We start from the raw sequence: 22,025 nt of genomic DNA on the forward strand, positions 1-22,025 counted from the left end.
CTCAGGGCAGCGATGCCGCCCGCCACCTCGTGAGGAATCCTCAGTTTGATCCTGCACACATTATTGAGAAAGGTCACCATTCACTTTCTGTCAGACTGCAGCTCTAGGTCAGCTTTATGTCACACTGCAGCTCTACATCCGCTCTACGTCAGACTGCAGCTCTACATCCGCTCTACGTCAGACTGCAGCTCTACATCTGCTCTACGTCAGACTGCAGCTCTACGTCAGCCTGCAGCTCTACGTCAGACTGCAGCTCTAGGTCAGCTCTACGTCAGTCTACAGCTCTAGGTCAGCTCTACTTCAGCCTACAGCTCTAGGTCAGCTCTACGTCAGTCTACAGCTCTACGTCAGTCTACAGCTCTAGGTCAGCTCTACTTCAGCCTACAGCTCTAGGTCAGCTCTACGTCAGCCTGCAGCTCTACGTCAGCCTGCAGCTCTAGGTCAGCTCTATGTCAGCCTGCACCTCTAGGTCAGCTTGCAGCTCTACGTCAGTCTACAGCTCTAGGTCAGCTCTACGTCAGTCTACAGCTCTACGTCAGACTGCAGCTCTAGGCCAGCTCTACGTCAGTCTACAGCTCTACGTCAGCTCTACAGCTCTACGTCAGTCTACAGCTCTACGTCAGCCTGCAGCTCTACGTCAGACTGCACCTCTAGGTCAGCTTTACGTCACACTGCAGCTCTACATCCGCTCTACGTCAGACTGCAGCTCTACGTCAGCTCTACGTCAGTCTACAGCTCTACGTCAGTCTACAGCTCTAGGTCAGCTCTACGTCAGCTTGCAGCTCTACGTCAGACTGCAGCTCTAGGTCAGCTCTACGTCAGTCTACAGCTCTAGGTCAGTCTACAGCTCTAGGTCAGCTCTACGTCAGCCTGCAGCTCTACGTCAGACTGCAGCTCTAGGTCAGCTCTACGTCAGTCTACAGCTCTAGGTCAGCTCTACTTCAGCCTACAGCTCTAGGTCAGCTCTACTTCAGCCTACAGCTCTAGGTCAGCTCTACGTCAGTCTACAGCTCTACGTCAGTCTACAGCTCTAGGTCAGCTCTACTTCAGCCAACAGCTCTAGGTCAGCTCTACGTCAGACTGCAGCTCTAGGTCAGCTCTACGTCAGCCTGCAGCTCTAGGTCAGCTTGCAGCTCTACGCCAGTCTACAGCTCTAGGTCAGCTTTACTTCAACCTGCAGCTCTAGGTCAGCCTGCAGCTCTAGGTCAGCTCTACGTCAGCCTGCAGCTCTAGGTCAGCTCTATGTCAGCCTGCAGCTCTAGGTCAGCTTGCAGCTCTACGTCAGTCTACAGCTCTAGGTCAGCTCTATGTCAGTCTACAGCTCTACGTCAGACTGCAGCTCTACGTCAGTCTACAGCTCTACGTCAGATTGCAGCTCTAGGTCAGCTCTACGTCAGTCTACAGCTCTAAGTCAGCTCTACGTTAGTCTGCAGCTCTAGGTCAGCTCTACGTCAGCCTGCAGCTCTACGTCAGACTGCAGCTCTACGTCAGTCTGCAGCTCTAGGTCAGCTCTAGGTCAGCCTGCAGCTCTACGTCAGCCTGCAGCTCTAGGTCAGCTCTAGGTCAGCCTGCAGCTCTCTCACCAGTCGTCCAGCTCCACCACGTCTCCGTTGGAGCTGATCTTCTTGCAGGCGAACAGCAGCAGCTGCAGAGGACTGACCAGAGTCATCCCTTTAGCAGAGATCGCCCGGGTTCTGATCTGAGACACAGAAACACGCTCCGTTAAATCAACACAACTTTATGTCCTTTCACAGAACTATGACTAGAAAATACGGACTTTGTCTCCTGAAGATATTTGACGGATCAAAGTAAATGACTTTTCTCTGGATCTGAATGTTAATGTGAACAGCTCTTTGTTGAGTTATGCGTTCCATGAACATCTACATATGATAATAACACCATAGCCTCTCTTTAGTAGAAGTCTCTTCACCTTCTCGCTGAAGACGAAGAACGGAGACGGGTAGCTCATGTCGTGGCTGCTGAAGGGACAGTTGACGGAGGACTTGTGGATGAGGGCGTTGCGCCCCTCGGTGGTCAGGATCTTCCTCTTCTCTTTGTGGAAGCAGACGTTGGGGTACGAGCCGAAGGTCAGCAGAGACACCACCACGTCCAGGTTGTTGTCGGGTCCCACCGTGTTGAACATCTGGGTCATGAGACACTCTGACGGGGGACAGAAAGAGGGACGAGAGGTCAGACGATGAGGACCGGAACCAGGAGGACCCTTCTTCCTGGAGGTGCGTTCAGGTACCTTCAGGGAATCCAGAGTTGACCAGGATCTCCTTCAGCTGGACTTTGGCCTCCCAGGTCATCCTCAGAGTGGACATGTTGAGACGTTTGTGTTCACAGAAGCGGATCTCAGCGTCCTCGCCGTTGATCCTGAGCAGACGACAACAACAACAACAACAACAACAACAACAACGCGAGGTTAATGAAGCGTACTGAGCTGTCCGTCACCTCGTCTTCATATGGAAGCAGAATGTCGTCACAATACAAACATGTAAAAAATCTCCACAAAGAAGGACATTCATGCTCCCCTGAGGATGAACTCTACCCACTGCATTTATTTTATTTATATTTTTGTATAATTTTCTTAAATTAAAAAAACTTTTTTTTCTTTTTTATAAAACAAAAAAATATTTATTTTATAAAAAGATTTAAATGAAAAACAAACAAAACAAAATCTTTTTTACTATGTCTTTAGATTAAAAAAATATTTTATTTTATTCACTTTTTTAAAAAACAGTTTTACAAACTTATTTTCTGGTGAATTCACTTTTTAAAAATTAAAAACCATGTCGACCTCGTTCACGACAGACTTCATCTCTGAACCTATGAATCACAGCAGAGTGACATGAACACACGTCTCATACTATCTGATGAGCTTAGATTATATTCACTGCTCTCAGGCGCCCTCGTGTGGCTCAAACGCTGAACTGCGGATAGAAAATCGTGACATTAAAGACGCTGTTAGAAGTTCTGTGATTTATTAGGAGGTCCTAATTAAAGCTCCTACACGTCTACATGACGTTGTGTTGAGTGTCGATGGAGCGGCTACAATGTTAGCTTAGCATAGCACCGATCAAACCAGACTCCATTCAGAAAACAAGCGTTTCAAAAGTTGTTTGCTCGTCGTCTTGAAGAGAAAATTAACAAAACATGAATTCAGACTTTTTACTAATCTTCATCATTATGAAGTTCTGCATCTTTTTAATCAGTTTATTGTGACTAAATCACAGTTAAAAGTGTATTTAGTCTTCATTCAGCTGCAGTAATTGTGATAAAAGTGATTCTCCTTTCAGAGATTTTAGAACTTCTTGTGTTGAAATGTTTGTTTGCATAGGAGAATAATAAAGAACGTGGATTCTTAAGTCCTAGTATCGTCGGTCTATTAACACAGGGACTTTCTTCTGATGTGGATTATTTGTGAAAAGAAAAACCGCACAGACCTGACGTCGTCCCACGCCTGGAAGACGGAGAGCAGGGCCACGTGGTCAGAGAACCGGCTGCCGGAGAAGTTCCTGTGAACGAAGCCGAGACGCTTCCCCTCACTGACGAAGGGCTCCGGGAAGCAGGAGGCGGCAGAGACGGTGCACAGGGCGTCTCCAACACTAGAGGGACACATCGGGTTATTACAGGGGGAGGAGGAGGAGGAGGGGAAGGAGGAGGAGGAGGAGGGGAAGGAGGAGGGGAAGAAGAAGAAGAAGAAGAAGAAGAAGAAGAGGAGGAGGAGGAGAGACGGTGTACAGGGCATCTCCAACACTAGAGGGACACATCGGGTTATTACAGGGGGAGGAGGAGGAGGAGGAAAAGGAGGGGAAGGAGGAGTGGAAGAAGAAGAAGAAGAAGAAGAAGAAGAGGAGGAGGAGGAGAGACGGTGTACAGGGCGTCTCCAACACTAGAGGGACACATCGGGTTATTACAGGGGGAGGAGGAGGAGGAGGAAAAGGAGGGGAAGGAGGAGTGGAAGAAGAAGAAGAAGAAGAAGAAGAAGAGGAGGAGGAGGAGAGACGGTGTACAGGGCGTCTCCAACACTAGAGGGACACATCGGGTTATTACAGGGGGAGGAGGAGGAGGAGGGGAAGGAGGAGGAGGAGGAGGGGAAGGAGGAGGGGAAGAAGAAGAAGAAGAAGAGGAGGAGGAGGAAAGACGGTGCACAGGGCGTCTCCAACACTAGAGGGACACATCGGGTTATTACAGGGGGAGGAGGAGGAGGAGGAGGGGAAGGAGGAGGAGGAGGAGGGGAAGGAGGAGGGGAAGAAGAAGAAGAAGAAGAGGAGGAGGAGGAAAGACGGTGCACAGGGCGTCTCCAACACTAGAGGGACACATCGGGTTATTACAGGGGGAGGAGGAGGAGGAGGAGGAGGAGGGGAAGGAGGAGAAGAAGAAGAAGAAGAAGAAGAAGAAGAAGAAGAAGAAGAAGAAGAGGAGGAGAAGAGGAGGAGGAGGAGAGACGGTGCACAGGGCGTCTCCAACACTAGAGGGACACATCGGGTTATTACAGGGGGAGGAGGAGGAGGAGGGGAAGGAGGAGGAGGAGGAGGAGGGGAAGGAGGAGTGGAAGAAGAAGAAGAAGAAGAAGAAGAAGAAGAAGAAGAAGAGGAGGAGGAGGAGAGACGGTGTACAGGGCGTCTCCAACACTAGAGGGACACATCGGGTTATTACAGGGGGAGGAGGAGGAGGAGGAGGAGGAGGAGGAGGAGGAGGAAGAGGGGAAGGAGGAGGGGAAGAAGAAGAAGGAGGAGAGACGGTGCACAGGGCGTCTCCAACACTAGAGGGACACATCGGGTTATTACAGGGGGAGGAGGAGGAGGAGGAGGAGGAGGAGGAGGGGAAGGAAGAGGAGGAGGAGGAGGGGAAGGAGGAGTGGAAGAAGAAGAAGAAGAAGAAGAAGAAGAAGAAGAAGAAGAGGAGGAGGAGGAGGAGGAGAGATGGTGTACAGGGCGTCTCCAACACTAGAGGGACACATCGGGTTATTACAGGGGGAGGAGGAGGAGGAGGAGGAGGAGGAGGAGGAGGAGGGGAAGGAGGAGAAGAAGAAGAAGAAGAAGAAGAAGAAGAAGAAGAAGAAGAAGAAGAAGAAGAAGAAGAGGAGGAGGAGGAGAAGAGGAGGAGGAGAGACGGTGCACAGGGCGTCTCCAACACTAGAGGGACACATCGGGTTATTACAGGGGGAGGAGGAGGAGGAGGAGGAGGAGGGGAAGGAGGAGAAGAAGAAGAAGAAGAAGAAGAAGAAGAAGAAGAAGAAGAAGAGGAGGAGGAGGAGGAGAAGAGGAGGAGGAGGAGAGACGGTGCACAGGGCGTCTCCAACACTAGAGGGACACATCGGGTTATTACAGGGGGAGGAGGAGGAGGAGGAGAAGAAGAAGAAGAAGAAGAAGAGGAGGAGGAGAGACGGTGCACAGGGCGTCTCCAACACTAGAGGGACACATCGGGTTATTACAGGGGGAGGAAGAGGAGGAGGAGGAGGAGGAGGAGGAGGAGGAGGAGAAGAAGAAGAAGAAGAAGAAGAAGAAGAAGAAGAAGAAGAGGAGGAGGAGGGACAGTGCACAGGGCGTCTCCAACACTAGAGGGACACATCGGGTTATTACAGGGGGAGGAGGAGGAGGAGGAGGAGGAGGAGGAGGAGAAGAAGAAGAAGAAGAAGAAGAAGAAGAAGAAGAAGAAGAAGAAGAAGAAGAGGAGAAAGAGAAGAAGAAGGAGGAGGAGGAGGAGAAGAAGAAGTAGACATAGAAGAACAAGAAGAGTGACGTCGTAGAAGAAGAAGAAGAAGAAGAAGAAGAAGAAGAAGACCTTACTTGAAGATACAGCCCATGATCATCATCTTCCCCAGTCGAGGCTCGATGGGGAGTCGAGCCAGAATCCGTCCCAGAGGAGTGAGTTCATCGTTGGTGTCCAGAGCGTCCAGCTCTAAAGGAACAGTTACACACATTAGTTCTGTTCAGGGGTCACACCACAACGTGGTTCGTTTGAGTTCTGTACCTCTCAGAGTGTGTTCAGGGGTCACACCACAACGTGGTTCGTTTGAGTTCTGTACCTCTCAGAGTGTGCTCGGCCTCGATCACGGCGTCCAGCGGCGGAGGTTCGATGGCTTTAGACAGGAAGTGACCGATGGCTCCGAGTCTCAGCAGCTTGATGCTCAGAGAGACTTCATGAAGAGGAGTCCTGAAGATCTCTGGAGTCATGTGGGTCTCCAGCCTGGAGGTGAGGAGGAGGAGAGAGGAGGTGTAAGAGGTCTGAGGAGGTGGTAAGAAGAGTGAGGAGGTGTAAGAGGTCTGAGGAGGTGGTAAGAAGAGTGAGGAGGTGTGAGGAGGAGGTGTGAGGAAGCGTGAGGAGGTCTGAGGAGGAGGTAAGAAGAGTGAGGAGGTCTGGGGGTGCATTAGGAGGTCTTACTTCTCGAATCGAGCTCTGCTGCAGAGGTGGAAACAGAACCCGGCTCTGACTCTTCCAGCTCGACCTTTTCTCTGCTCCAGGTTGGTCTTTGAGGCCCAGACGGTGGCGTAGTTAGTCATGTTGTTGTGGGACGTGAAGAGCTTCACCTTCTGTCTGAGGGGACAAACGAGGAGGACAGGGTCCTCTTTAGACCGGGACAAGCGGTCTACTTTAGGACACAAACAATGAGGACGGGGTCCTCTTTAGACCGGGACAAGTGGTCTACTTTAGGACACAAACAATGAGGACGGGGTCCTCTTTAGACCGGGACAAGTGGTCTACTTTAGGACACAAACAATGAGGACGGGGTCCTCTTTAGACCGGGACAAGTGGTCTACTTTAGGACACAAACAATGAGGACGGGGTCCTCTTTAGACCGGGACATGTGGTCTACAACAGGACACAAACGAGGAGGACGGGGTCCTCTATAGACAGGGACATGTGGTCCACCTCAGGACCCTTACTTGCAGGAGTCGATGACGTAGACCACGTCGTTGATGGTGATGCTGGTCTCTGCGATGTTGGTCGATAGAATCACCTGCAGATTAAACAAATAAACGGTGATGTCAATAAAAACAGGTTGTTGGTTTGAATCCCACTAAACCAGTTTGAACCCAGGTTTCAGGTTCTAGTCTCTGACCTTCCTGATGTTGTCTGGAACCGGTTCAAACACCCTCCTCTGCTCCTCTCTGGGGATCTGAGAGTGGAGCGGCATGATCCGGTACCGGCTACTTCCTGGAAACAAATACAAGACATATTACCTCTCAGAGGGTATTGTACTTTCTACTGTACTACACCTCAGAGGTACATGTTGTACTTTCTACTGTACTAGACCTCAGAGGTACATGTTGTACTTTCTACTGTACTAGACCTCAGAGGAACATGTTGTACTTCTACTTCAGTGAGGTTTTGAATGAAGGACTTGTCCTTTCACAGAGTGGTATTAGTACTTGTACTGCAGTACAGGATGTTAATACTCGGCTCGTCATTATTGATACTGTGAGTCTTCGTACTCGTATCCAGTGAAGGACAGACGCGTACTCTACTGTGTCTTTGTGACGTACCAAAGTGCGGGTTGGTCTCCAGGTGTCTCTGCATGGAGAAGATGAGGTTCCAGCCGGGCAGGAAGACGAGCACGGCTCCGGCCACCTGCAGCGTCTCCACGTACTTCAGCAGAGCCTCCACCAGCTCGAAGGACGTCTCCTTCTCGTTGATCTGAGCCATGGAGCGCTTGGTCTCCGCCGCGTACTCCGGCCCACACGTCACGTTACAGTTGGTCTGAAACAGAAGAACACACCTTCTAGCTCTGTTGTGTGGACGCCTTGGAGTCATTAAGCCTCGCTGAGGTTCCTCACATCCTCCTCTCCTCCCTCCTCGTCTTTGTCCTTCTTCTTGCGGTCCATTGGCGGAGGGACGAAGTTGGTCATCTGGATGCAGTCTTCCAGGAAATACTCTGAAACACAAAGAGCTGGTCTTTAACTCGTCATTGTTGTCGTGGTCTCAGGGTTTTATTTGAACACTTGATGGTGACTAAATGTCTAAACACTACGTCTAACAATCCTCATTAGATGAAGCTTGAGTTCAGTTCAAAACATGAAAATCAGAAGTTATCTGATCGTCTACATATCAGTCCTCATCATCTGAATCTGTGAGGAGGAGAGCAGGTGAGGAGGTGAAGGAGGAGAGGAAGGCTGAGAGGTGAGGGAGGTCAGAGAGGTGAGGAGATGAGGAAGGCTGAGAGGTGAGGAGGTGAGGAAGGCTGAGAGGTGAGGAGGTGAGCAAGGCTGAGAGGTGAGGAGGTGAGGGAGGTCTGAGAGGTGAGGAGGTGAGGAAGGCTGAGAGGTGAGGAGGAGAGGAGAGCAGGTCTGAGAGGTGAGGAGGTCTGAGAGGTGAGGAGGTGAGGAAGGCTGAGAGGTGAGGAGGAGAGGAGAGCAGGTCTGAGAGGTGAGGAGGTCTGAGAGGTGAGGAGGTGAGGAAGGCTGAGAGGTGAGGAGGAGAGGAGAGCAGGTCTGAGAGGTGAGGAGGTGAGGAGGTGAGGAAGGCTGAGAGGTGAGGAGGTGAGGGAGGTCTGAGAGGTGAGGAGGTCAGAGGTGATGGAGGAGAGGAGGTGAGGAGGTCAGAGCTACCTTGAACAGCGAAGGTGCGTCCGAACACCTCGATGACGGGCGAGTTGAAGAAGTACTCTCTGAACATGGTGGTGTCGATGGTGGCCGACATGAGGATGATGCGGACCTGCGGGTAGGCCTGGATCACGTCTCTGAGGACCACCATCAGGAAGTCCGTCTGCAGACACAGACACACACACACACACACACACACACACACACACACACACACACACACACACACACACACACACACACACACACACACAGAGGGTCAGACCAGGTCCAGGTCCAGACCGGACCCACATGAACCCTCTACATACCACACATGAACTCACGTTGATGTCTCTCTCGTGGATCTCATCAACGATCACGTGACTGATTCCTCGGATTCCTGCTTCGAGCTTCCGCAACAAGACACCTGAAAACACCAAAACACACACCTGTCAAACGCCCACAGGGTGCAGGTTAAGCTAACGTTAGCCTAGCGCTCCTCCCGTCTCCGCTCCACCTACCGACGGTGCAGAACAGGACGCTGGCGTGCGGTCGAGGGAGGACGGACTCGAAGCGGACGCTGTAGCCGCAGCTCTTCCCGACGTCCTCTCCTCTCTCGTAGGCGACCCGCTCGGCCACCGACACGGCGCTGATCCGTCTGGGCTGCAGGGAGGACCGGAGTGTTTACCTCTTATTGTTCACTTCTTCTACGCTACGCATCTGAACACGTTTCAACAGCAGGGGAGGGAGGAGAGGGAGGTGAGGGTGGTGAAGGAGGAGAGGGAGGAGAGGGAGGTGAGGGAGGTGAGGGAGGACCGGAGTGTTTACCTCTTATTGTTCACTTCTTCTACGCTACGCATCTGAACACGTTTCAACAGTAGGGGAGGGAGGAGAGGGAGGTGAGGGTGGTGAAGGAGGAGAGGGAGGAGAGGGAGGTGAGGGAGGTGAGGGAGGTGAGGGAGGACCGGAGTGTTTACCTCTTATTGTTCACTTCTTCTACGCTACGCATCTGAACACGTTTCAACAGCAGGGGAGGGAGGAGAGGGAGGTGAGGGTGGTGAAGGAGGAGAGGGAGGAGAGGGAGGAGAGGGAGGTGAGGGAGGTGAGGGAGGTGAGGGAGGACCGGAGTGTTTACCTCTTATTGTTCAGTTCTTCTACGCTACGCATCTGAACACGTTTCAACAGCAGGGGAGGGAGGAGAGGGAGGTGAGGGAGGAGAGGAGGTGAGGGAGGAGAGGAGGTGAGGGTGGAGAGGAGGTGAAGGAGGAGAGGGAGGAGAGGAGAGGGAGGTGAGGGAGGAGAGGAGGAGAGGGAGGTGAGGGAGGACTGGAGTGTTTACCTCTTATTGTTCACTTCTTCTACGCTACGCATCTCAACACGTTTCAACAGCAGGGGAGGGAGGAGAGGGAGGTGAGGGAGGAGAGGAGGTGAGGGAGGAGAGGAGGTGAGGGTGGAGAGGAGGTGAAGGAGGAGAGGGAGGAGAGGAGAGGGAGGAGAGGAGGTGAAGGAGGAGAGGGAGGTGAGGGAGGTGAGGGAGGAGAGGGAGGTGAGGGTGGAGAGGAGGTGAAGGAGGAGAGGGAGGTGAGGGAGGAGAGGAGAGGGAGGTGAAGGAGGTGAGGGAGGTGAGGGAGGAGAGGGAGGTGAGGGAGGAGAAGGAGGTGAAGGAGGAGAGGGAGGTGAGGGAGGTGAGGGAAGTGAGGGAGGGAGGAGTGGGAGGAGAGGAGAGGGAGGAGAGGTGAAGGAGGTTATGGAGGTGAAGAGGTGAGGAGGTGAGGGAGGACATGGAGGTTATGGAGGTGAGGAGGTCTGAGAGGTGAAGGAGGTTATGGAGGTGAGGAGGTTATGGAGGTGAAGAGGTGAGGAGATGAAGGAGGAGAGGGAGGAGAGGGAGGAGAGGTGAGGAGGTAAAGGAGGAGAGGGAGGAGAGGTGAAGGAGGTTATGGAGGTGAAGAGGTGAGGAGTTGAGGGAGGACATGGAGGTGAGGAGATCAGAGGTGAAGGAGGTTATGGAGGTGAGGAGGTCTGAGAGGTGAAGGAGGTTATGGAGGTGAAGAGGGGAGAGGGAGCGTTTCCTACTCCCTCTCCCTATCCTCTGCTCCATCACTTCCTCCACCTACCCACATGGTTTCTACCCGGAGTCATCTCCGCTCCCTCTCCCCTGCTGATCTTTCCTCTTCTGTCACCTCTGCTCTCCCTGACCCTCAATCCTTCTCTCTCCTATCCCCTGATACTGCTACTGATCTTCTCCTCTCCACCCTAACTTCTACTTTGGACAAACTCTGTCCCTTCACCTCCAGGCCTGCACGCCCAACTCCACCTGCCCCGTGGCTGTCGGACTCAGTGCGTACTGATAGACGGAGCCTAAGAGAGGCTGAGCGCAAATGGAGAAAAGGCAAACTCCCGGAGGACCTTCTTAACTTCTAAGCTCTTCTTTCCACTTTCTCCTCCTCTCTATCTACTGCTAAAGCTGCGTTCTTCCGCTCTAAAATCCTAACCTCTGCTTCCAATCCTAAAAAACTCTTTGAAACTTTCACTTCACTCCTCCAACCCCCACCCCCTCCTCCTACTTCCTCCCTTCTCCCTGATGATTTCGCCAACTTCTTTGACAAGAAGGTAAACGATATCAGATCCTCCTTCTCTCAGCCCCTCTCTCCCTGTCCAATCCTGCCCCCACAGCTCTCCCTCCCATCTCCACGCCCCATCTTACCCTTTCTGGCTCCTCTCTCCCCTAACGAGGTCCTCAACCTTGTTACGTCTAATCGCCCCACCACGTGCTCCCTTGACCCGATCCCTTCCCCTCTTCTTCAGTCTATTGCGACTGAACTCCTTCCTTTCCTCACCCACCTCATCAACACATCTCTTGTTTCAGGATGCTTTCCCACGGCCTTCAAGACCGCCAGAGTCACCCCCCTTCTGAAGAAACCATCACTTGACCCCTCTGATGTCAAGAACTTCAGACCGGTTTCTCTTCTACCCTTTCTATCCAAAACACTTGAACGTGCTGTCTTTAACCAACTGTCTTCCTATCTCCACCAAAACAGCCTTTTGGACCCCCACCAGTCCGGGTTCAAAGTGGGTCACTCGACAGAGACGGCCCTCCTTGCGGTGACAGAGTCGCTTCACGCCGCGAGAGCTAACTCTCTCTCCTCTGTCCTGATTCTCCTGGACTTGTCTGCGGCGTTTGACACTGTGAACCATCAAATCCTCCTCTCGTCCCTCGAGGGGATGGGCGTCTCAGGCTCTGCACTCTCCCTGTTTGCATCCTACCTGACGGGTCGATCCTACCAGGTGACCTGGAGGGGGGCCGTGTCGGAACCACGCACGCTGACTACGGGGGTTCCGCAAGGGTCAGTCCTGGGCCCCCTTCTCTTCTCGCTCTACACAACATCTCTGGGTTCTGTTATTCGCTCGCATGACTTCTCCTACCATTGTTATGCCGATGACACCCAGCTGGTCTTGTCGTTTCCCCCCGGTGACACCCAAGTGGAGACGACACACCACCTCAAGCTCAACCTAGACAAAACTGAGCTACTGTTCCTCCCGGGGAAGGGTTGCCCGCACCGGGACCTGTCCATCACCATTGATGATACCGTGGTGACGCCGACTCGGACTGAGAGGAACCTGGGTGTGACCCTGGATGACCAACTGTCATTCTCAGCAAACATTTCATCCGTTACACGCTCCTGCAGATTCCTGCTCTACAACATCAGGAGGATTCGTTCCTTCCTGACTGATGAGACGGTTCAGGTTCTCATCCAGGCTCTTGTCATCTCCCGCCTGGACTACTGACACTCTCTACTCGCCGGAGCCCCGGCGTCGGCCATCAGACCTCTGGAGCTTGTCCAGAAAGCCGCAGCTCGCCTGGTGTTCAATCGCCCCAAGTTCTCCCACACAACTTCCTTTCTCCGTTCTCTACACTGGCTCCCTGTAAGAGCTCATCCAGTTTAAGACTCTGGTGCTAGAATACAGGGCAGTGAAAGGAACAGCTCCTTCCTATCTCCAGACCACGGTCAAGCCTTACACCCCCGCCCGACCACTTCTCTCTGCTGTCTCGGGGCGATCGGTCGCCCCGTCGCTCAGAGGTCCTGGCGGCCGATGGACCCGGTCACGTCTGTTTTCTGTCCTGGCCCCACAGTGGTGGAATGAACTTCCCACTGACGTCAGGACAGCGGAGTCGCTGCCCATCTTTCATCAGGCTGAAGACCCGCCTCTTCAGGAAGTGCTACCCTGAGCCTTCCACTCACCACTTATTGTTTTTATACTAGCTTGTTGCACTTATTGTATTGGTATTACTTATAGCACTAACTGTTTCTCTTGTTTCTGTACTTTGGCTCTGAGTTATGCTCTGCTTCAGGCTCTTAGATGCTTGTTTAAAGGAAATGTACTTATGACTTCTGGTGACTAGTAGTTCTTTTGATTACCAATGTTGATGCACTTATTGTAAGTCGCTTTGGATAAAAGCGTCTGCTAAATGACTGTCATGTAATGTAATGTAATGAGGTCTGAGAGGTGAGGAGGTGTCGTGATCTGAGCTCCTGCAGGTGTCCCTGAACGGGGCTCTGTGATTGGACGAGCAGTGTTACCTGGGTGACCACAATGTTGCAGTGGGAGGCTCTTCCTGTCTTGATGAAGCGGTCCAGGATGTACTGAGGAACCTGAGTGGTTTTACCGCAGCCCGTCGCTCCTCTGATGATCACCACCGCGTTGTTCTCCACCGCAGACAGGATCTCCTCCTCAAAACCTTTCACCGGCAGCTGGTCTCGTTCTGACAGGACCTGAACCACAGGAGGAGGAACATATCTCTGCTGAAGATAGCATGGAGGAGGAGGAGGAGGAGGAGGAGGAGGAGGAAGAGAGAAGAGGAGGAGGAGGAAGAAGAAGAAAGAAGAGGAGGAAGAAGTAGAGAGAAGAAGAGGAGGAGAAAGAAGAAGTAGAGAGAAGAAGGAGGAGAAAGAAGAAGTAGGAGGAGGAGGAGGAGGAGGAGGAGGAGGAAGAGAGAAGCAGAAGAAGGAGTAGAGAGAAGAAGAAGAAGAAGAAGAAGGAGAAACCAGGCTGACCTTCTGCAGGTTCTCATCATGGTCCAGTTGGTACATCAGCTCATCCTGCAGGTCGCTGCTGATCTGCTCTGGAGTGCACTGAGTACAAAACATGGTGACATCACCACAGAGCAGCCAATAGCAGCCAGAGGAACAACCACCGGGTGCTGTCGACCCCGAGCACTGTCTGACAGGCAGAGGACCCTCCACCAGTCCCAAATCAAGACTACACACTGGTACTAATACTCCTGTCATAGTTAAATATTAAATATCAACATATGAAGTGCTTTAAAGGTCCTCCTGTAAAGATTCATTAGTGAACGACTGAGTATCTGTCCATCAGTATCAATGATACCAGATATAAAAGCCTCTCCGGTCCTGAAAGCACAGAGACTCACGTAGGCCAGCGGTCCCTCGTCGATGTTGCTGCTGGTCCAGGGGTTCCAGTTGACCTGCGGAGGGGACCAGGGGACGACCCCGGCTCCGCTTTGACGCTGCGACGGCTCAAACGTCGCCAACTTCCCCTGAATCAGGGACACCGAGTCGGAGGGGTCCGCGGGCTGGACGGGACCACAAGAACCCAGTTAGAACCTCCACATTGAATGTGCGGCACGAGGGTTATATATTTGCCCCTAAAGACGGATCCGACACACTGATGGGGGCTCAGTTCTGGAGACTCACGGGAGGGGGGACGTGGACTCCGAGCTCCTGGACCACGTTGGCAAGCTGCTGCTGGAGGTCTGGAGACACGTTGACCTCGAACGTCTCCAGCTGCACAGTGAACACACGACATTACAGAGTGAACACACGACATCACAGAGTGAACACACGACATCACACAGTGAACACATGACATTACAGAGTGAACACACGACATCACACAGTGAACACATGACATTACAGAGTGAACACACGACATCACAGAGTGAACACACGACATCACACAGTGAACACACGACATCACAGAGTGAACACACGACATCACACAGTGAACACATGACATTACAGAGTGAACACACGACATCACACAGTGAACACATGACATTACAGAGTGAACACACGACATCACAGAGTGAACACACGACATCACACAGTGAACACATGACATTACAGAGTGAACACACGACATCACACAGTGAACACACGACATCACACAGTGAACACACGACATCACACAGTGAACACACGACATCACACAGTGAACACACGACATCACACAGTGAACACACGACATCACACAGTGAACACACGACATCACACAGTGAACACATGACATCACACAGTGAACACACGACATCACAGAGTGAACACATGACATCACACAGTGAACACATGACATCACAGAGTGAACACACGACATCACACAGTGAACACACGACATCACACAATGAACACATGACATCACAGAGTGAACACACGACATCACACAGTGAACACACGACATCACACAATGAACACATGACATCACAGAGTGAACACACGACATTACAGAGTGAACACACGACATCACACAGTGAACACACGACATCACACAGTGAACACATGACATTACAGAGTGAACACACGACATCACAGAGTGAACACACGACATCACACAGTGAACACATGACATTACAGAGTGAACACACGACATCACACAGTGAACACACGACATCACACAGTGAACACACGACATCACACAGTGAACACACGACATCACACAGTGAACACACGACATCACACAGTGAACACACGACATCACACAGTGAACACACGACATCACACAGTGAACACATGACATCACACAGTGAACACACGACATCACAGAGTGAACACATGACATCACACAGTGAACACATGACATCACAGAGTGAACACACGACATCACACAGTGAACACACGACATCACACAATGAACACATGACATCACAGAGTGAACACACGACATCACACAGTGAACACACGACATCACACAATGAACACATGACATCACAGAGTGAACACACGACATTACAGAGTGAACACACGACATCACACAGTGAACACACGACATTACAGAGTGAACACACGACATCACACAGTGAACACATGACATCACACAATGAACACACGACATCACACAGTGAACACATGACATCACACAATGAACACATGACATCACACAATGAACACACGACATCACACAGTGAACACATGACATCACACAATGAACACACGACATCACACAGTGAACACATGACATCACACAGTGAACACATGACATCACACAATGAACACACGACATCACACAGTGAACACACGACATCACACAGTGAACACATGACATCACACAGTGAACACACGACATCACACAGTAACACGTTGTCCGGGTTGAACCTTTGCGGCCGGCTTACGGTTTCTCCCTCCTTCTTCTTGGTGACTCCAGAGAACGCCTCCAGGACTCCGAGGTGGTACAGCTGACGCACCAGAGACAGAGCGCACGACTGAGCCGCCAGCTTCTTGTTGGAGCCGTGCTCTCGAGCTGTGATCCCTGCAGAGCACACGGAGCGCCTTACCTCAGGTACTACAGGAGAGTACTTCATGTACAACATGTACCTGAGAGGTACTACAGGAGATGTAGAAAGTAGCATAAAATATAGTACTATAGTAGTATAAAACCTTTAAACTGTACTTCAGTACAGAACTTTAGTGAATGTAAATGGGTGTTTTTTTTTATATATATATATATATATATATATATATATATATATATATATGTCTTACTTCTGCCCAGCTGCCTCACAAACAGCGTCATCTCTGCGATGAAGCTCCTACAGACACAAACACAAACATCACACAGCTTCACTTCCTGTTCGCCCTTCTTTTCTTTTCAGAATAAAGGCTCAGAGACGGTAGACTCACCTGTCGTGCTCTCAGGGGGACACCTGTATGTTTTTCTGCCTGGACTTTGGGGCCCTGCGGTGACACAGCGAGACACCAGAAATCACAACCACTCCTCCACCGAGCCGCTCCATGGGACGGCTTTAGTGCACCTAAACGCTGACCCATGTCTTTGTCTTCAGAGTGGTTCTGATCTCTGGTGTCTCCTCTGTGTCCTCTAGAGGAAGTATTCAACCTCTGTCCTCTTCACCAGCTAAGTGCTTTAAACTGACTCATGTCCCACGACTACGTCTAACAACACAGGAACGTTTTAGAAATGTGTGAACACATCCGATTAAAAGTTTTGAATATGAATATTGTTTCATCATGAGTTCAACTCAGTCGTTCTGAAGAAGAAGAAGAAGAAGAAGAAGAAGAAGAAGAAGAAGAAGAAGGGAATAATAATAATAAAGATATTTGGGTATAAACAAAGCTGAGCGTTGACTGTTTGAACTTGGTTCCATGAACATGGTTTTAGGATTCAGCTGCTCTGGTTCCCTTGTTCTCTGGTTCTTTGGTTCTCTGGTTCCCTGGTTCTGTTGTTCTCTGGTTCTGTTGTTCTCTGGTTATCTAGTTCTCTGGTTCCCTGGTTCTGTTGTTCTCTGGTTCTGTTGTTCTCTGGTTATCTAGTTCCCTGGGTCTCTGGTTCTGTTGTTCTCTGGTTATCTAGTTCCCTGGTTCTCTGGTTCTCTAGTTCCCTGGTTCTGTTGTTCCCTAGTTCCCTGGTTATCTGGTTCTCTGTTGCCCTGGTTCTCTGGTTCCCCGGTTCTGTTGTTCCCTGGTTATCTTGTTCTCTGGTTCTGTTGTTCTCTGGTTCCCTGGTTCTGTTGTTCTCTGGTTATCTAGTTCCCTGGTTCTCTGGTTATCTAGTTCCCTGGTTCTCTAGTTCCCTGGTTCTGTTGTTCCCTAGTTCCTTGGTTATCTGGTTCTCTGTTGCCCTGGTTCTCTGGTTCCCCGGTTCTGTTGTTCCCTGGTTATCTTGTTCTCTGGTTCTGTTGTTCCCTGGTTCCCTGGTTCCCTGGTTGGTTACATGTGGAACAATCAGACAGTGAGATCTCTCTGGTGTAGCCGACACACTCCGGAGGTCTCTGGGTTTACAGCAGTCCAGCAGAAAAACATACAGGAACGTCCCGACCCACATCTAAAGCACCACGGAGGGATTTCAACTAGCAACCCACTGGTATCAGAGCACCACATCAGCTGATCTGAGGAGGGGACGTGATGAAGAACCGCTGCTGAAATGTGACAGTGATGAATCTCTTTAAAGAGCTCCGTCATCACAGATCAGTTAGATTCAACAAGAAAAGAGACAATCAGGGTTCTGTCACGATACGAGAGGAGAAGAAGGAGGAGGAGGAGGAGGAGGAGGAGGAGGAGGAGGAAGAAATAAAGAGAAGAGGAAGAACAACAACAACAAAGAGAGAAGAGGCAGCAGAAGAAGACGAGACAGAAGGAGATAAACTCATAAACGTGAGGTAAACTCTTGTCCTGGTTAAACGGTCCTCTTCTCAGCTTCATGACGGTTCTCTGTAGAACCTCACAGAACCTCACAGAACCTAAATGATCACCGGTGGATGCTTCTGAAGTGTCACTGTAGATTCTGGAATGTTTTGTCATTTTATGGAATAGTTTCATCTAAAGATGGATAATGATGATGATACTACATGTGTATGAATGTCATCACGTGTGTGCTTCCTGGTTCTGGTCCAGACCTGTTGTGGTCCGGTCCCACTTGGCTGTATTTATACTCAGCGCTGGTTTTCTCCTTCTGGAAGAACTGGTTCAGACGAGCCTTGGCGTTCTCCAGCGTCCAGTTACCGTGGAGACTAGCATTCAGGTCCACCTCCTCCGACTCCAGAGTCTGGAAACACAAGGAGGAGGAGGAGGAGGAGGAGGAGAAACGTATTTAAAACATATCATCAGATTCACTCTCAGCCGGGAGGAAATAACCAGAAGGACCGTACCGCCTGTGCTTCCTGTTCCTCTCTCTTGGCGTAGTACTCCTTCAGGTTGGCTCCTCGGTCCCACTGAGCAGCTTCTCCTTCTCCTCCTCCTCCTCCTCCTCCTCCTCCTCCCCACCCAGAGTTTCCTCCTCCCGAGTAGCCAAGTCCAGTCACTCCTGGTACCGGCCTGCTGCAGCCGCCCTCTTCTTCTAACTCTAACAACAACAACAACACCACAGTATTTTAGAGGTTCTTCATGTCTCCTGACCGACCAGTGAACAGGAAGTGACCACATCTGGACTGAGGAGGAGTGACGTAGAGACCTGTCAATCAGTGTGTAGCCCCGCCCCTAAAGCATCCCCTGCTTGATGGTCTGTTTGACTCTAAATGGAGCATAATGTATTAAATGAACTATGAGAGAGACGCTCAAACCTTTTTCAGTTTTCAGTACGAGGTGAGGAGGCAGAGGCCCGCTGGAGGGGAGGCTTCCAAAGCCCCCGTCTGCTCCTCCTCCTCCTCTTCCATCATCAGGTTGGTCTCCACCTGGAGCGCTCGCCTGTTGAAACAAGACTTCATTCGTTTACGATCACAGCTTCTGAATGAAAAATGTTTCCCTTGCAGAATTAATAAGGTAACGGTCGATCATGTAAATATCAGTAAACCTACCCGGCAACATATGAAGTAAAAATAGAGTTAAACCACGATAAAACATAATAGATGAAATAAATAAATAAATAAATAAAATAAAATAAAATAAAATAAATAAATAAAACAGCTTCTGAATGCAGCATGAAGACTCAGGTGTCTGACACTGAACCCTTAAAACCCGGACGTCTAACAATAGAGGACTACATGGAGAGCCCTGTGTTCTGACCCCCAGAGCCGGGACCTCCGCCGCGCTCATCTCCCCGAGTCGGACCAGGTAGTTGACGAAGTCTCTGGCGGCGTTGGTCTGAGCGTCCTTCTTGTTGGTGGAGTTGCCCATCCCGATGTAGTTGTAGCTGTCGACGCGGACCTGAGGACGGTCCAGAGGTTACAAATGGACCCGGAGGAGGAGGAGGAGGAGGAGGAGGAGGAAGTGATTCAGACCTCACCTCACACATGAACTTCTGCCTGTTCTTGTTCCCTGCAGCTCGGATGTCGTAGCTGGGAGTCAGCTTCTTCTTCCCACACCAGGCATACAGGAAGTTCTTGATGTCGGCCATGTTGGCCTGAGGGGGGGGGGGGGGGGGGGGGCTGACAAACTATTTCAAAGAAAACTGAAGCTGTTAGATTATAAACATAAACACCACCAGGTTTAAAGTCACTGGGATCAAAGAAGAGGAGCAGGAGGAGGAGGAAGAACAGGAGGAGGAAGAGGAGGAGCAGGCGAAGGAAGAGGAAGAAAAGGAGGAGGAGGAGCAGGAGGAGGAAGAGGAAGAAAAGGAGGAGGACGAGCAGGAAGAGGAGGAGCAGGAGGAAGAAGAGGAGTTTGTCTTGCAGATGAACTACACAGTTATATTCATACAGCCTGTGAAACATACTGTGTGTGTATATATATATAATAATATATAAATAATATAAATAAATATATTTATCAGTTCATTTCAACAGTTCATCTCTCACACAAACATGAACGTCATACTCCTCCTCCTCCTCCTCCTCATCACTACACCGTGTGTTTAACTAACGCTCATAAACACACCGGTCTTTACCGTCGTGACTCAACATGTTTCATGATTGAATAAACTCTCCTCTCGGATTCTGGATACAAACGAAGACCGAGCGAGGTGTATTCAGCGCTAATGTAAAGATGCTAACTGTTGACTCGAGGGTTTAAACAGCGTTTCTTGCAGCTAGCTTAAGCTAGCGTTAGCATACACACCGATGTAGCTTCAATAACAAGCTAACTGTTAGCTTTATGCAGGCTAGCGCTAAATTATTAATTCTCCCGCCAATGTATTGCGACGCATGCTAAAAACGTCACATGATAGTTCAAACACGTTAAGGTATTATAAGTCGCTTTATTGCTTACGATCAGCGGAGTGAAGCGATCAGTTGCCACCAAACACCGGAAGTCGTTCTCTCTGTTGTCCGCTGGTCGAGCGGCTCCACTGAGCAGCGCCCCCTCTGGTCTGGAGGGGAACTGCTGCTTGTCAACGTATTGTTGCTGAATGACTGATTTATGATGACGCGTTTTAATAACACTCCTCGTGTTTCTTCAAAACACTTCATTTCATCTTATTGTCACAATCACAGAATCACAGAGAGGGCTGTACATGAAAAACACACAATCAAAACATGAATATATATAAGACACAAACATATAGAGATGAAATATAACAAATACTATTATATCTATATTGTTGGTAGACAGTATACCTGTAAAAAGTATATGTGTAATAAGAAGTAATACATGTATGTAGATGTAGACAGATAGTACAACAGTACTAAAGTAAGATTTAGAGGTCCTTGTACTCTACTTGAGTATTTGTATTTGTTCAAGTATATTTTGATGCTAATACTTTGGTACTTGAGTCCAATTTTTAAATGCAGGACTTTTACTCCTAACAGAGTATTTCTATACTGTGGTATTATGAAGTACTTTGACTCCAGATCCAAGTACTTCTTCACCTCGATCAAGATGAAGTGTTCGAGAAGAAAGTACAACAGATGAAGTACAAGTACTCGGTTGCGACAGCTAGTGGAGCTGAAAGTCAGAGTTGAGAAATGCAGCCAGGTAGTGTGTGTGTGTGTGTGTGTGTGTGTGTGTGTGTGTGTGTGTGTGTGTGTGTGTGTGTGTGTGTGTGTTCAGGGTGTGGCGTTGACACGGCAATAGGAACAAGCCAGGTGTGGCTGTGTGTGTGTGTGTGTGTGTGTGTGTGTGTGTGTGTGTGTGTGTGTGTGTGTGTGTGTGTGAGACAGTAATACTAGGCCTGCAGCCGTGTATTTGTGCAGGTCTGCGGTGAGGAAAGTGTTTGTGTGTAACCAGGTACTAACAGGGTGTGTGTGATGGATCATAAAGTGTGTGTGTGAGTGTGTGTGTGTGTGTGTGTGTGTGTGTGTGTGTGTGTGTGTGTGTGTGTGTGTGTGTTCAGGGTGTGTCTGGCTCACCTGAAGCCTCAGGACAGTTTACAGATGGAAACAATCTTCAGTGATTAAATGTTTAAACAGCGATGACACACACACACACACACACACACACTCAGAGTGAACAACATGAACAGCTGACCCGTCTGATGTTCATGTTCACATTTTATTCATTCATTCATTCATGAGTCACTACTTTTATATTGTTGTAAAAAAATAAAAGAAAAGAAAAGAAAAGAAATAATTTAGTAAAATCAAATAATAATGACATCAATAACAAAATAAAGCAGTAAAGCGATGACATCACATCTGTACAAATGTGTTTTAAGAAGTGATTTAAAAGCTTTATCTCCTCAGGCAGCTCTTCTAAAGCCGAGAGGTCCTGAGGGGTCCTGAGGGGTCCTGAAGGGTCCTGAAGGGTCCTGAGGAGTCCTGAAGGGTCCTGAAGGCATCACCACGGTCACCTTTAGTCTATAGACTGGACTTTGGAACAGACAGAAGCCCCCCCCCCCCCCCCACACACACACACACACACACACATCACAGCGGGT

General features: G+C 50.0%; 1 protein-coding gene across 3 annotated transcripts in view; it reads right to left on the minus strand.

Annotated features, from left to right (window-relative positions):
* dhx9 (DEAH (Asp-Glu-Ala-His) box helicase 9) overlaps positions 1-20,460 on the minus strand; it is a 21,276-nt gene extending 816 nt beyond the window's left edge. The window contains exons 1-26 of one of the 3 annotated variants that reach the window (XM_068726079.1): positions 19,500-20,460; positions 19,280-19,420; positions 18,838-18,961; positions 18,427-18,620; positions 18,175-18,323; positions 16,307-16,353; positions 15,937-16,073; positions 14,246-14,335; positions 13,963-14,124; positions 13,586-13,663; positions 13,112-13,303; positions 9,050-9,191; positions 8,873-8,955; positions 8,556-8,712; positions 7,785-7,882; positions 7,494-7,707; positions 7,070-7,164; positions 6,894-6,967; positions 6,391-6,543; positions 6,035-6,195; positions 5,796-5,907; positions 3,447-3,608; positions 2,249-2,376; positions 1,931-2,160; positions 1,584-1,699; positions 1-51 (exon numbers count right to left, since the gene is read on the minus strand). The exon at positions 1-51 is cut by the window's left edge and continues 150 nt beyond it. In XM_068726079.1, the coding sequence (XP_068582180.1) occupies positions 1-51; positions 1,584-1,699; positions 1,931-2,160; positions 2,249-2,376; positions 3,447-3,608; positions 5,796-5,907; positions 6,035-6,195; positions 6,391-6,543; positions 6,894-6,967; positions 7,070-7,164; positions 7,494-7,707; positions 7,785-7,882; positions 8,556-8,712; positions 8,873-8,955; positions 9,050-9,191; positions 13,112-13,303; positions 13,586-13,663; positions 13,963-14,124; positions 14,246-14,335; positions 15,937-16,073; positions 16,307-16,353; positions 18,175-18,323; positions 18,427-18,620; positions 18,838-18,961; positions 19,280-19,420; positions 19,500-19,610 (3,401 nt within the window). In that variant the 5' untranslated portion in view covers positions 19,611-20,460. Of the gene's footprint in view, positions 52-1,583; positions 1,700-1,930; positions 2,161-2,248; positions 2,377-3,446; positions 3,609-5,795; positions 5,908-6,034; positions 6,196-6,390; positions 6,544-6,893; positions 6,968-7,069; positions 7,165-7,493; positions 7,708-7,784; positions 7,883-8,555; positions 8,713-8,872; positions 8,956-9,049; positions 9,192-13,111; positions 13,304-13,585; positions 13,664-13,962; positions 14,125-14,245; positions 14,336-15,936; positions 16,074-16,306; positions 16,354-16,444; positions 18,124-18,174; positions 18,324-18,426; positions 18,621-18,837; positions 18,962-19,279; positions 19,421-19,499 lie in introns of those variants that run through there. The other 2 variants (XM_068726082.1, XM_068726081.1) reach the window with 2 other exon arrangements.
* Positions 20,461-22,025: the final 1,565 nt, after the last annotated feature.

This window comes from Cebidichthys violaceus, unplaced genomic scaffold, assembly GCF_023349555.1.
Source record: "Cebidichthys violaceus isolate CVI_PGR_0920_01 unplaced genomic scaffold, fCebVio1.0.p SCAF_38, whole genome shotgun sequence".
In the NCBI taxonomy this organism is placed as follows: Eukaryota; Metazoa; Chordata; class Actinopteri; order Perciformes; family Stichaeidae; genus Cebidichthys; species Cebidichthys violaceus.